General features: G+C 43.1%; 1 protein-coding gene across 1 annotated transcript in view; it reads left to right on the plus strand.

Moving 5' to 3' along the window:
- MUC13 (mucin 13, cell surface associated) overlaps positions 1–13,243 on the plus strand; it is a 53,511-nt gene that overhangs the window by 16,625 nt on the left and 23,643 nt on the right. The window contains exons 6-7 of the mRNA XM_054551122.2: positions 3,949–4,128; positions 8,950–9,212. Of these exons, the coding sequence (XP_054407097.1) occupies positions 9,053–9,212 (160 nt within the window). The 5' untranslated portion in view covers positions 3,949–4,128; positions 8,950–9,052. The remainder of the gene's footprint in view (positions 1–3,948; positions 4,129–8,949; positions 9,213–13,243) is intronic.

Below are 13,243 nucleotides of genomic sequence, written 5' to 3' on the forward strand. Positions count from 1 at the left end.
GTGCAACGCCTGTAGTCCCAGTTACTTGGAAGGCTGAGGTGGGAGGATTAGGCGGAGGTTGCAGTGAGCAGAGATTGCACCACTGCACTCCAGCCTGGATGACAGAGTGAGACCCTGTCTCTCAAAGAAAAAGAAAAATCTATACACTGGAACTTGACCCTTTCTCTGAGCCCATTACATCGTGTGTGTAAGAAGACGAAGTCGCCAAGAGAGTGCTCAATCGCCGTCCTGCCACCCGACAAAGCAAGTCATTTTCATGTGTTCGTGTTTCCTGCCAGCACTTATCTTTATGGAGAAATGGTTTTTACATAATTAGAGATATAACAAGAATCCTGCATCTTCAACTTCTATCGTAGTAGAATAAGCACTTCCCCATAAGCTCTTCCCCTCACGGCTGCGGTCTTCTGCATCGTACTGTGTGTGGATAGAGTCCTACCTCTCATCAAGCGTGGTCACCACATTTAAACCTCTGTTGTTGGGTAAGGTTGTTTTCAATTATTTATACTGTATATATGTAATACTGCAGCAAACATATCTGTACAGATAATTTTCCCTTCATTTGAAATTATTCCTTGACCAGGCACTGTGGCTCACGCCTGTAATCCCAGCACTTCGGGAAGCCGAGGCAGGAAGATTGCTTGAGGCCAGAGTTCAAGACCTCCGTCTCTACAAAACTTAAAAACAAGTTTTTTTTGAAGAAATTATTTAAGATAAAGTTCCAGAAGTAAATTTCTCAGTCACAGGGTAAAAACTTTTTTGTTTGTTTGTTTGTTTTTCAAGACAGCATCTGGCTCTGTTACCCAGGCTGGAGTGCAATGGCACAATCACAGCTCACTGCAGCCTCAACCTCCTGGGCTCAAGCGATCCTCCCACCACAGCCTCCTGAGTAGCTGGGACCACAGGCATGCAATACCATGCTCAACTAATTTTTTAATTTTTTGTAGAGATGGTGTCTCACTGTATTGCCCAGGCTGGTCTCAAACTCATGGACTCAAGCGATCCTCCGTATTGGCCTCTCAAAATCATGCCCAGCCAAGAACATTTTTAAATTGCTCTTAATACCTGTTGCCAAATTGTAGCATATTACGACATAGCAATTGTAAAGCATATCGAATTATTTGCACCCCCCCAGAGTTGGATATATCATTGTACACATTTTTAAAAGATGTAAAATATTACACCAGTGTGGTGGTTCACGCCTGTAATCTCAGCACTTTGGGAGGCCGAGGCGGGTGGATCACTAGAGGTCAGGAGTTCAAGACCAGCCTGGCCAATTTGGTGAAACCCATCTCTACTAAAAATACAAAAATTAGCCAGGTGGGGTGGTGTGCACTCTAATCCCAGCTACTCAGTAGGCTGAGGCAGGAGAATCGCTTGAACCTGGTAGGTGGAGGTTGCAGTGAGCAGAGATCGTGCCACTGCACACTAGCCTGGGTGGCATAGCGAGACTCCATCTCAAAAAAAAAAAAAATTAAAATTAAAAAAAAGGTAAAATATAATCTCACTTTTGTTTTAGTTGTAACATCTTTAAGATGAGTAAAGGCCAGGCACGGTGGCTAACACCTATAATCCCAGCACTTTGGGAGGCCGAGGCGGGTGGATCACGAGGTCAGGAGATTGAGACCATCCTGGCTAACACGGTGAAACCCCGTCTCTACTAAAAATATAAAAATAAAAAAATTAGCCGGGTGTGGTGGTAGGCGCCTGTAATCTCAGCTACTCGGGAGGCTGAGGCAGGAGAATGGCGTGAACCCGGGAGGCAGAGCTTGCAGTGAGCCAAGATTGCGCCACTGCACTCCAGCCTGGGTGACAAAGCGAGACTCCCTCTTAACAACAACAACAACAACAAACAAAAAAAAAGAGTAAAAAGCTAAATATTTTTCCCCCACATATTTACTTACTAATAATATTTTCTCTTTTGAATAATTTGATCATGACAACCAACTTTTGGAAGATAAATTGTCTGAATGCACTGTGGGTCTGAAGACCCCAAACTGTGTCTTATTTACTTTGCATTCCCTGTTCCCTGCACCTAGAACAAATCGGACAGCCTTCATTCATTCCTTCCTTTCTTCCATAAATCTTTACTGAGCACCTGCCACGTGCCAGCTGTTCTGGATGCTGGAGACAGAGGAGTGGACAGGAAAGAGAAACTCTCATGGAAGTTAGGCAGCGGGTAGCTAAACCAGCAAAGAGACAAAGTAATTACATATTGTGATGAGGGCTATGGAGGAAACGAACTGAGGTGGGATGGTCAGGCGAGTAGACCAGCTCCTTTAGATAAGGCCCCCAAGGAAGATCTGGACTGTCATTCTCCTGCTTAAATGTTCCTGTGGCTTCTTCCATTGTGCTTAGAATAAAATCCACATTCCTTTCCGCAGCCTATAAGATCCTGTAGGATCAGGCCCCAGCCTGCCTCTCTGACAACATCTCCCCCCAATCTCCTCCTAAATCATGGTGCTCTTCAAACACACCAGACTTGTTCTGGCCTCAGGGCCTTTGCGCTTACTACTTTTCTAGCTGGAATGCCCTTTTTCTGATGTTTATATGGCAGGCTTCCCTTCAATAGCAGCTCTCAGTTCCGATATCAGCTCCTGCAAGAAGTCTTTGCTGACCATCCTATTTAAAGTAGCACCTCATACCCCACAAGTCACTATCCCATTGTTGTGTTTTATTTTCTTCAGAGCATTGACCAGTCTCTAAAATCATTGTGTTTAATTATTTTTTTTCCGACCTCCACTACCCATCAGATCACAGAAGCTTCAGGAGAGCAGAGATCTTCATCATCTTGTTCACTGCTTCATCTTTGATATCTGATGGATGTGCAGAGATGCCTCGAGTAACTGGGAGTGATTGAACAGCCCCCTCCTGAACGTTACTTATGTAAAGCAACCATTCACTGAAAAGTTAATTTCAGAGGGTATAAAAAGCAAGAGTGGAAATAGTTCTGTCAATGTGTCATCAATTAGACATTTGAGTTGGGAATATTACATTCCACAAGTCATTTCTCTGGGAATGGTCTTCTGAATTAGAGAGGAAAATGCTGATCAGCTTCACGTGGTATCTAAATGTGATATCCGTAAATGGTAGTAGTGACTCTGGGAAGGCTATACTCACACCTCTATTGAGGGGCTGGAATTAGTGAGAAGGAGATAGGAGCTTAACATGTATTTACATTTGGTTCTGTAGACAGAAAAAAAATCTTTGGGTCTAACTATTTAATCTTGATAGAAATTTTATGTTTTAATGATCCTCCAGAGCCTTATCATGGTACTGCAGTGTTGCAGAATCAAAGTAGCCAAAGAGGGGCTCTTTTGTTTGAGACAGGGTCTCGCTCTGTCGCCCATGCTGTGGTGCAGCAGTGCAATCTCGGATCACTGCAGCCTCTGCCTCCAGGGCTAAAAGGATCCTCCTGCCTCAGCCTCCCAAATATCTGGTACTACAGGCATACATCACCATGCTCAGATAATTATTTTAAAATTGTTTTGTAGAGACAAGGTCTCACTATATTGCTTAGGCTGGTCTCGAACTCCTGGGCTCAAGCAACCCTCCCACTTTGGCCTCCCAAAGTGCTGGGATTACAGATATCAGCCACCTCACCTGGCTAGAGGGGCTCTTGATTGATCAAATTCTAACTCTAAATGGCTCTGATACAGCTCTCTTGAGTTTACTTTATGCCTAAATAACTGGATATTGCTTTAGATTAATGGGCATGTCCCATTCCTCTGCATAGTCAATAGAATTATTGAAAAGCTCACCCTGAACAATAGTTCTTTGCAACCAGGTAATTATGGGTAAACAGCTTGTTTTTAGCTGACTTGTTGACAACATTACCAACATACAACATTGTTTCTATGGGAAAATGGAGTCTGTGTTCTTGACTTATAGATAAATACTTAGAATTTAGCCATTTCATACTAATAAATATCACCCCTTTTTCCTATCCAGGTTTTGAGTTCTGTGAGAAGTAAAACAAAGAGTACAACAGATGGAGAAAAAATATTACTTTTATAGAAGCTTATTTTTGAGAATGTGGCTTAGGGCTCCCTCCTACTGGATCCTTACCTTCTTGGGCACAACAATCCTGAATCCAGGTTATCTCCCCAAAGGGAAACTGCAGGATCTGAGGTGAGTATTCCCAGTTTATTCTGAAATAAGTCACTACTCTTCATTTAGGGCAAAATGAATAAAGACATGCCAAGAGGCCAGGAGTGTTTCAGGAATTAAACTCCTTCCATATGTGAAGAAACATCAGCCCTGAGGAAGAAGTAGTTCCCCTCATGAAAGCTCTGTGCATTGTCTCTGTCATCCTGCAGTACTGAAGTCCAGTGTGGATGAGTTAGGAGGGGGCATACCAGTGATTGCTGATTTATACTTTAAGGACTGCTTGACTTTCTGGCTGCCCATATTTTTCCAGATGATAAGGCCAGGGAAGAGTCAGGGAGCCAGATGCTTGGCAGTCCTCCATACCTTCCTGGTTATACTTTTCATTCTATGCTCAGCAGATAAGTAATATAGAAAACCATGGAAATATTGACACTGTTGTAATATGGTGGCATCGGTAGACATTGGTGATAGAGCACTGTGGGCACTACTCACTTGATATCTTGAACCTAAGACATGATGGGGTGTGATAGGCTCCTCCCAGTTTAGGAGACAGGATTTGAGACCCTGCATTTGAGATCCCGCAGCTACTTATGTGACCCCAGGCCACTTTTTCAATTTTTCTAGATTCCTGGTTAGGCTTTTATAGAGTGAATATAATTTGCAGTACATATATAAAGAACTTTTACCATTAAAAACCAAGAAGAAAACCAATTCAACTTTACAATGTGCAAATTATTTGAAGAGGTACTTTACAAAAGAAGAGACACGACTGACTAATATGCACATAAAAAGAGGTTCAACATCATTTGTCATCAGGAGATGCAAATTAAAACAAAAGTGAGATGCCACTACATACCCTTTAGGGTAGCTAATATAAAGACTGACAATACCAAGTGTTGGCAAGGATAGGGAACAACTGGAATTCTCATATACTGCTGATGTAAAATGTCATAACAACTTAGGAAAACCATTTGACCATTTATTAAAAAGTTATATACCTACCATGTGATGCAGCCATTCCATTCTAAATATTTACCCTAAAGAAATGAAAGGGTATGTTCATACAAAAACTTGTACATGAATACTTGTAACTTTTTTTTTTTTTTTTTTTTTTTTTGAGATGGAGTCCCGGTCTGTTGCCCAGGCTGGAGTGCAGTGACGTGATCTTGGCTCACTGCAAATACTACTTCCGGGGTTCAAGGGATTCTCCTGCCTCACCCTCCTGAGTAGCTGGGGTTACAGGTGCCTGCCACCACACCTGGCTAATTTTTGTATTTTTAGTACAGATGAGGTTTCGCCACGTTGGCCAGGCTGATCTCTAACTCCTGATCTCAGGTGATCCACCTGCCTCAGCTTCCCAAAGTTCTGGGATTACAGGTATGAACCACCACACCTGGCCTTATTTATAATCTTTTTATTTGTAATAGTCAAAACTAGAAACAACTCAAATGTCCATTAACAGATGAATTGATAAACAAGCCATGGTACATTGATACAGTGGAATAGTGTTCAGATATAAGAAGAAACAAACTATGAATTCACACAGCAAGGATGAGTCTCAAAATGGTTATAAGTGAAAGAAACTCACCCAAAAAACAAAACAAAACAAAAAACTACATCTGTATGATTCCATTTACATAAAATGCTAGAAAATGCAGACTAATTTATAGAGACGGAAAGCAGATCAATGGTTACCTGGGGTTGGGGTGGAGTGTAGGGGATGTAGCACTAAAAAGGGACAAGAGGAAAGTCCCAAAGGGTGTGTAGGAAATGCTCGGTATCTTGGTTGCAACAGTAGCTACACATGTATATACATCAATCAAAATTCATTGAACTGTACACTGTAAATAGACACAGTTTATTGGCATAAATTATAGCTCAATAAAGCTAGTTTAGAAAGAAAAGAAAAACAAGCCTTTGTTTAAATCCTGATGCCAGGAGTTATTCAAGCTGAGAATAATAGCATAACATAATGGGCCTTAGAAGTGTCTTTGCTTTGGAAAAAGTGTTTAAATGGACCTCTCAGCCATGTAAGAACAAACCCCTGTCTTATTCTTGAATGGAGACTCTAGGACAATAAGCAACTTATCTGCTGGGTTATCATACAAAAATGTTTTGTTTTCATCAAGGTCAGAGTTAAAATTTAAACCCAAAGGCCAGGTGTGGTGGCACACGCTTGTAATCACAGCACTTTGGGAGGCTGAGGTGGGGGATTGCTTGAGTCTGAGAGTTTGAGACCAGCCTGGACAACATGACAAAACCTCATCTCTTCTGAAAATACAAAAATCAGCCAAGCATGGTGGTGTATGCCTGTAATCCCAGCTACTTGGGTGACTGAGGCAGGAGGATCACTTGAGCCCTGGAGGCAGAAGTTGCGGGGAGCTGAGATCGTGCCACTGCACTTCAGCCTGGGCGACAGAGTGAGACTCTGTCTCAAAAAAAAAAAAAAAAAAAAAAATTAAACTCAAAACTCTAGCCACAACTCACAAGGTATCATTTGTTTATATTCTTCTGGCTGTGGCTGGACACAGTAGAGTTGGAGCCCTGGACTTTAAGGAGGGAGAACTAGATTAAGAAGACCCAAATCCAAGCAGTAAAGCTGGTTCCTAACACATGGTGAAAGGTGAGGGGCTGAGGAACTAGAGAAAGGGTGAGAAAGGGAACTGAGAAGTGGGGCCTGCCCAATGAGCAGCCAGGAGCAGAGAGATCAAATCAGCTGTTCTAAGTTTTCTCTTTTCTGTGCTTTATTGCCCACTCCCCAACACACCAGTCACCCACAAGACTTCAGTAAAGTTAGGTTAAATGCCATGATGTGATGTCCATTGTGCTTGGGAACTTTATTGGGGGCTGTATCCAAGTAGAGTCACAGAAGCTTGGAGATGTGATTACAAAGTTGCTAGACGTGACCATCAGAGAGGCCCAGAATGGTGGTCCCCAGCATACGGTGATGAAAGTTAAGCAACTAATAATTTTGGGAAACATGTAAGTCCTCTTCAGGGATTCTCAGAACTACAGCTGGAGGAAAGTGGTTTCCTGCACTCGTATGCGGATGAGTAGAGCACAGTTCGTTATTGAATGTTTAATGGAATGGTGACCTCCTAAAAGATGGCAGCTTGGAGACATTTGAGATATCAAGAGATTAACCAGACTCATGTGCCACCAATCTCACAAGCATATGTGGAATGTCCTGACTTATTTTGGGCTTTGAGTCAGAAAAATGATTCGTAAGGCCAGCTCCACCTCTTCTATCTCAAAAGCTCGGAAGAGACCTATGGTATATGGCCAAATGCTAGCTATAATTGCCTTTCTCTAGTTTGACGTCAATTAATGACTGGACTTTGTACCTGAAAGACAGTTAAAATGAAAGGTAGCCGGGGAGGGAAATCATTTCCTTCTCGGATTACCTAGCAAAAACAGCTAAAATGAAAGCCGTTACTCATCTTACTCTTCTTGCTCTCCTTTTTGTAAACACAGGTAAGGAATATTTTTACATTTTAATTCTTCCAATCATGTATGTTGTCTTTGAGGTAGAATCAGCAGGCCTACAGCTACCAATTCTCCCAGCCCAGCACACGGTCTATTTTATAAATGAAGTTTCCTCTCCAGCTCAGCTCAAAGACACAGGCATTTTATCCTGTGATGGGGAAGACAGAGCAATAGCAAAAGTGGTCTATGGGCTGGGCGCGGTGGCTCACGTCTGTAATCTGAGCGATTTGGGAGGCCGAGGCAGATGGATCACTTGAGGTCAGGGGTTTGAAACCACCCTGGCCAACATGGTGAAACTTCATCTCTACTAAAAATACAAAAAAATTAGCCAGGTGTGGTAGTGGACACCTGTAGTCTCAGCTACTCAGGAGGCTGAGGCAGGAAGAATCGATTGAACGCAGGAGGTGGAGGTTGCAGTGAGCTGAGATGACATGGAGTGACAGAGCGAGACTCCATCTTGTGGGGGTTGGGGGAAGAAGTGGTCTATGGAGTGAGATTTGGGGGCTCAGCAAACCAGAGGTTTCTCTTTGAGAGTTTCTGAGGTCAGATAAGAAGGACTAAGTGGGTTGCAAGGACCCAGTTCTCTACTGTAGCGTTCTGGATCCCCTCTCATGATAATCAGAGAGCTGATCACAGCAAAAAGCCTCCTTTCACAAATGTACTTGAATTTGAGAATGCTAAACCATAGGGAGTAATTGTCACGTTGATTAGACTTCAGACATGTACTCTCTGTTCTGAGTTAGGAAGGGTTCTATGGGCCACATGTAGGTGAGGTCAGCAGTATGTTGAGAGGTGAGGGTTGTGGGGGCCAATTGGCTTTCTAAAATTTTGCTGAAAAATCACTGGCATGAAGTAGATGGACCAAAAGGAAAAAAGGCATACAAATGTATTTAATATGTGTACCCAAGAGCCTTCAGCATGAACACCCAACTTCCTGATGAGGTATAGAAGCTTATACGCCATCTTGAGGTTACAGAAAGAAAGGGGACTTGGATCTTGGTAAAACAAGTTGTGAAAGAAGGGAGAAGAGGAATTCTGTTGAGGGGCAATAAATGATTATTAGGGAGAATAATTGGTTCTGAGAACAAAAATGAACTTGTAGATAATTCTCCTTGGAATTTAAGGATCCTTGGAGACAGTTCTTATCTTGACGAAGGATCTGCTCAGGGGTGGTTTCCTTCTCAGTCTTCTTTCCTGTAGTGGATAATGACATAACAGGGAGGGGAACAGGAGCAATAGTTCTTCTTTGGTGGATCAGTCCTTACAGTGCTTGTTGACCTCAAAGAGTTTTTAATTTAAAATACTCATTATATCATGGAGCTATATTTGAGGGTGAAATATTTTTATTTCCTTCAGGTTCAGTGAGTTGAAATCTAGAAGCTGCTTGCAGAAAGGAAGAAAGTATTTGATAAGGCAGATGTATGAAGAGAAATTAAGCCCTTTCAGAGAACTGGAATGAATGGCATCAGGATTAGAGTTTTTTGAGAGCTGGTTTCAAGCTCTTAATGCGGGAAGGTTGGAGAAGGCTAGCTGCACAGGAGGGGAGGGCTCACCAGATCTCTCCTGCCAACCCTGGGGGCAGATGCCAGGTCCAAGCCTTCAGGACAAAGGAAGAATTGGTGAGGCTTGTATGACTTTCAGGAGCCACTATTAAAAAAGGCTTGACTTTTTAAAAATAGAATAGAAGGGCAGTAGAAAGGGGAAAGTTGGCTGGGAGGGGACAAGGAGATGAATAGAGAGGTAAGGGAATCAGGAATCATTGAGGCTCAAGGTACCTTAGGGGAGTGGAGATGTTTCTTAACCCAGAGAACCCAGGGGGAAGGGCAAATAGTGGGGCAAGCAGGGATTCAGATGGCATACCACCACTTATTAGCTGTGGGGTGTCTCTGACCCTCAGTGTCTTCCTGTGTAGCAATAGAAGGGAAATCCCTATACTGAAGAGTTACTGAGAGGATTAAATGAGACAAAGAGCCTGATGTGCCGGGATACCGCCTGGCACATAGGGGCTTAATAAATGATTTCCCTTTTTGTCCTGTCTGCACTTGGATCTGATTTTCTTTTCTTTTTTTTTTTTTTTTTTTGAGACCGAGTTTCACTCTTGTTGCCCAGGCTGGAGTGCAGTGGCACAATCTCTGCTCACTGCAACCTCTGCCTCCCAGGTTCAAGCGATTCTCCTGCCTCAGCCTCCCGAGTAGCTGGGATTACAGGCACCTGCCACCACACCTGGCTAATTTTTGTATTTTTAGTTGAGATGGGGTTTCACCATGTTGGCTAGGCTGGTCTCAGACTCTTGACCTCAGGAGATCCACCTGCCTTGGCCTCCCAAAGTGCTGGGATTACAGGCGTGAGCCACCACACCCAGCCTGGATCTGATTTTCAAACTTTAGTTTTGATTTCCTCTTCTTTGTTTAAAAAAGTTATACAAGTAATGCAGACCCACTGTAACAAATCCAAACAATACAGATGTATATGAAATAAAAATTGAGCATCCATTCTGCCTTCCCACCCATCTACCTCCAGATATATTAATATTGACAGTTTTTGTGGTTATTAAGGTTTGCTTTTGAAAAAAAAATTTATTTTATTATTTATTTATTTATTTTGAGACAGAGTTTTGCTCTTGTTGCCCAGGCTGGAGTGCAATGGCGCCATCTCGGCTCACTGCAACCTCCGCCTGCCAGGTTCAAGCAATTCTCCTGTCTCAGCCTCCCAAGTAGCTGGGATTACAGGTGCTCACTACCACTCCTGGCTAATTTTTTTGTATTTTTAGTAGAGACGGGGTTTCACTATGTTGGCCAGGCTGTTCTCTAACTCCTGACCTTGTATTGTCATTCACCCACCTTGGCCTTCCAAAGTTCTGGGATTACAGGTGTGAGCCACCACGCCTGGCCTTATTTTACTTTTTGAGATGGAGTTTTGCTCTTGTCGCCCAGGCTGGAGTGCAATGGCACTATCTCAGCTCACTGCAACCTCTGCCTCCCAGGTTCAAGTGATTCTCCTGCCTCAGCTTCCCGAGTGGCTGGGATTACAGGTGCCCACCACCACGCCCAGCTGATTTTTGCATTTTTGGTACATATGGCGTTTCACCATGTTGGCCAGGCTGATCCCAAACTCCTGACCTCAGGTGATCTGCCCGCCTCGGCCTCCCAAACTGCTGGGATTACAGGCATGAGCCACCGCACCTGGCCTGAAAATTTTTAAAAAGTTGCTTTTTTTTTTTGAGACAGAGTCTTGCTCTGTTGCCAGGCTGGAGTGCAGTGTCACGATCTTGGCTCGCTGCAACCTCTGCCTCCTGGGTTCAACCAATTCTCCTGTCTCAGCCTCCCAAGTAGCTGGAAGTACAGGCGTGTGCCACCATGCCCAGCTAATTTTTGTATTTTTAGTAGAGACGGGGTTTCACCACGTTGGCCAGGATGGTCTCAATCTCTTGATCTCATGATCCACCCACCTCAGCCTCCCAAACTGCTGGGATTACAGACATGAGCCACCGCTCCTGGCCTGAAAATTTTTTTAAAGTTGCTTTTTTATGTAACGTTAAGGATTTTGGAGGTGTGTGTAAGGAATCACTACTTCAAACATGAGTTCCATCTCAGATTCTGAGCAACCAAGGGCACAAAGTGTGTCTTGTACACCTTTACATTCCTCCTCACCCCCATGCCTTGTATAGCACCTTGACTGCAAGAACCCCTGCACAAGCATTTACTGAAACCAGTGAAAAATGTGCCAGTGACATTTGAAGTGCCTTTAACAGGCAAAACTTCCCAAGTTGTTTTTGCTTTCTCTGAGAGATTAGGACTGCATTATTCCACAGAATCTGATGAGTGCCTTTGGGAACCGACATCTCATCATAATGAAGAATTTAGATCTGGGAGAAAGGCGTTTGATTGTGACTTTCAGCTAGCTTTGAATAAAGCAGTTATAGATGTGCCCTGGACAGGGGTGGTGATTATGGAGTGTTCCCCAGAAAGAAACCAGGTCAGGGCATATATTTTCCCATTGAAACCTGTGATTTGTACCTCTGTGGACATTGTGCTATCCTTGTGTTATTTAGAAACTTTAGGACCTAAGGAAATAAAAAGACTAAAGCTATTTTTACTGCACAGATGTCTTCATATATTTCTGTTATTTACAGATTGAACAAAATAGGTTATTTTACGATTCCTCTTGGGTATTTTTACTAGATAATTTAAGCCTGGGATATCAGCTCTAAGCTGTCTTCCCTGAAATCTATACAACCCTCAGATAAAACACACATACACACATAGACACACACAAGTGTATTTTAGTTTTTAAAAAAATTGTAGCTATTCACAGCAATGAATTGCTGTCAGCTTGGAATGTGTCTCATTTATTAAAACTAATTGAGCATTCTGAGATGTGTTCTCCCTAGTGAACAGAAATTTAAAATCAAAATAAACAAGCCACCAAGTCCAAAACTCCTTGTCATAATTCCAAAGACCTGCAAAAACCTCTTAAGAAGTCCCAATTTGTTTTATGCATATCTACAGAAACATGTTGGTTCTTTGGTATCGGCCGAGAATGAACATTCCCAAAGCATGAAATTCAGGGTCTGGTGGGGTTGGGTTGTTTGCACCCACAGTCTGCCAAGCCCTTTTCTTCTGTCCAGAGTTTTCCACGGCGAGAGCCAGCCCCTGGCCACTCTCACTGCTACCCCAATGATAGAGGGCACCGTGGATGTCACTTCTACTTCCACCGCCTTCATTCTGATCCCCAATTTTCTCTATTTGCTCTTCTTGTGTTTGTTCCTCGGGGATGTCTTGGCTTTTTCATTAAATGGATGGCCTTCCCCATAACTTTAATCAAGTGATAGTTAGGACATTGTCATCTCACAGACCTGGCTTTGCCTCTGGGCAAACTCCTTAACCCCTCTGAGTACTGGTGGGCTCTTCTGTCAAATGTGGGCAGTTATGTCTACTTCACAGGTACTGTCGGGCGCAGGGCCAGTGCTTGATAGATGAGAACTATCCTGAGTGGCAGGAATAGGAAGAGTGGCAGTCAACATTGCCAGCTGCTGATGTATTTCTTACCTAGGAAGAGCAATTGCTGATCTCTTCAACATGTCTGAATGGCTATGTTAGCCAAGCCCTCTTCAAGGTGAAGAGCCAGGCTCTGCCCTCAAGGGGCTCATAGACCCATCGGGGAATCAGGAAGCATATTCCGCAGTTCTCTGCACCCTAAGGTTTAGAAATTGCTTCCTCACTAAAACTTTTTCTTTCAATAATTTTTTTAACCTATTGTCAAGGTCAGAGTTCTTAGAGATAAGGAAAAGTTCTAGAAAACTTATCACTGGGCCAGGCAAGGTGGCTCACACCTGTTATCCCAATACTTTGGAGGCCAAGGTGGGAGGATCACTTGAGCCCAGGAGTTTCAGGGCTGCAGTGAGCTATTATAGCACCACTGCACTCCAGCATGTGTGACAGAACAAGACCGTGTCTCTAAAAAAAAAAAAGGGGAAAAAGAAAATGGATCACTGGAATGGATCACTGGATCACTAGAGTTTACTACTCCATGTGTCCAGGGGTTCCTAAAAGTTGTGAAAATGCAACTTTGATACCCATCATAGCTCAGAGGGCAAAGATCTTACTCTTAGTCAATGTATTTAGAATTGTGAATGGGAAAACATTACTAG

This window comes from Pongo abelii, chromosome 2 (assembly GCF_028885655.2).
Source record: "Pongo abelii isolate AG06213 chromosome 2, NHGRI_mPonAbe1-v2.0_pri, whole genome shotgun sequence".
Classification (NCBI taxonomy): Eukaryota; Metazoa; Chordata; class Mammalia; order Primates; family Hominidae; genus Pongo; species Pongo abelii.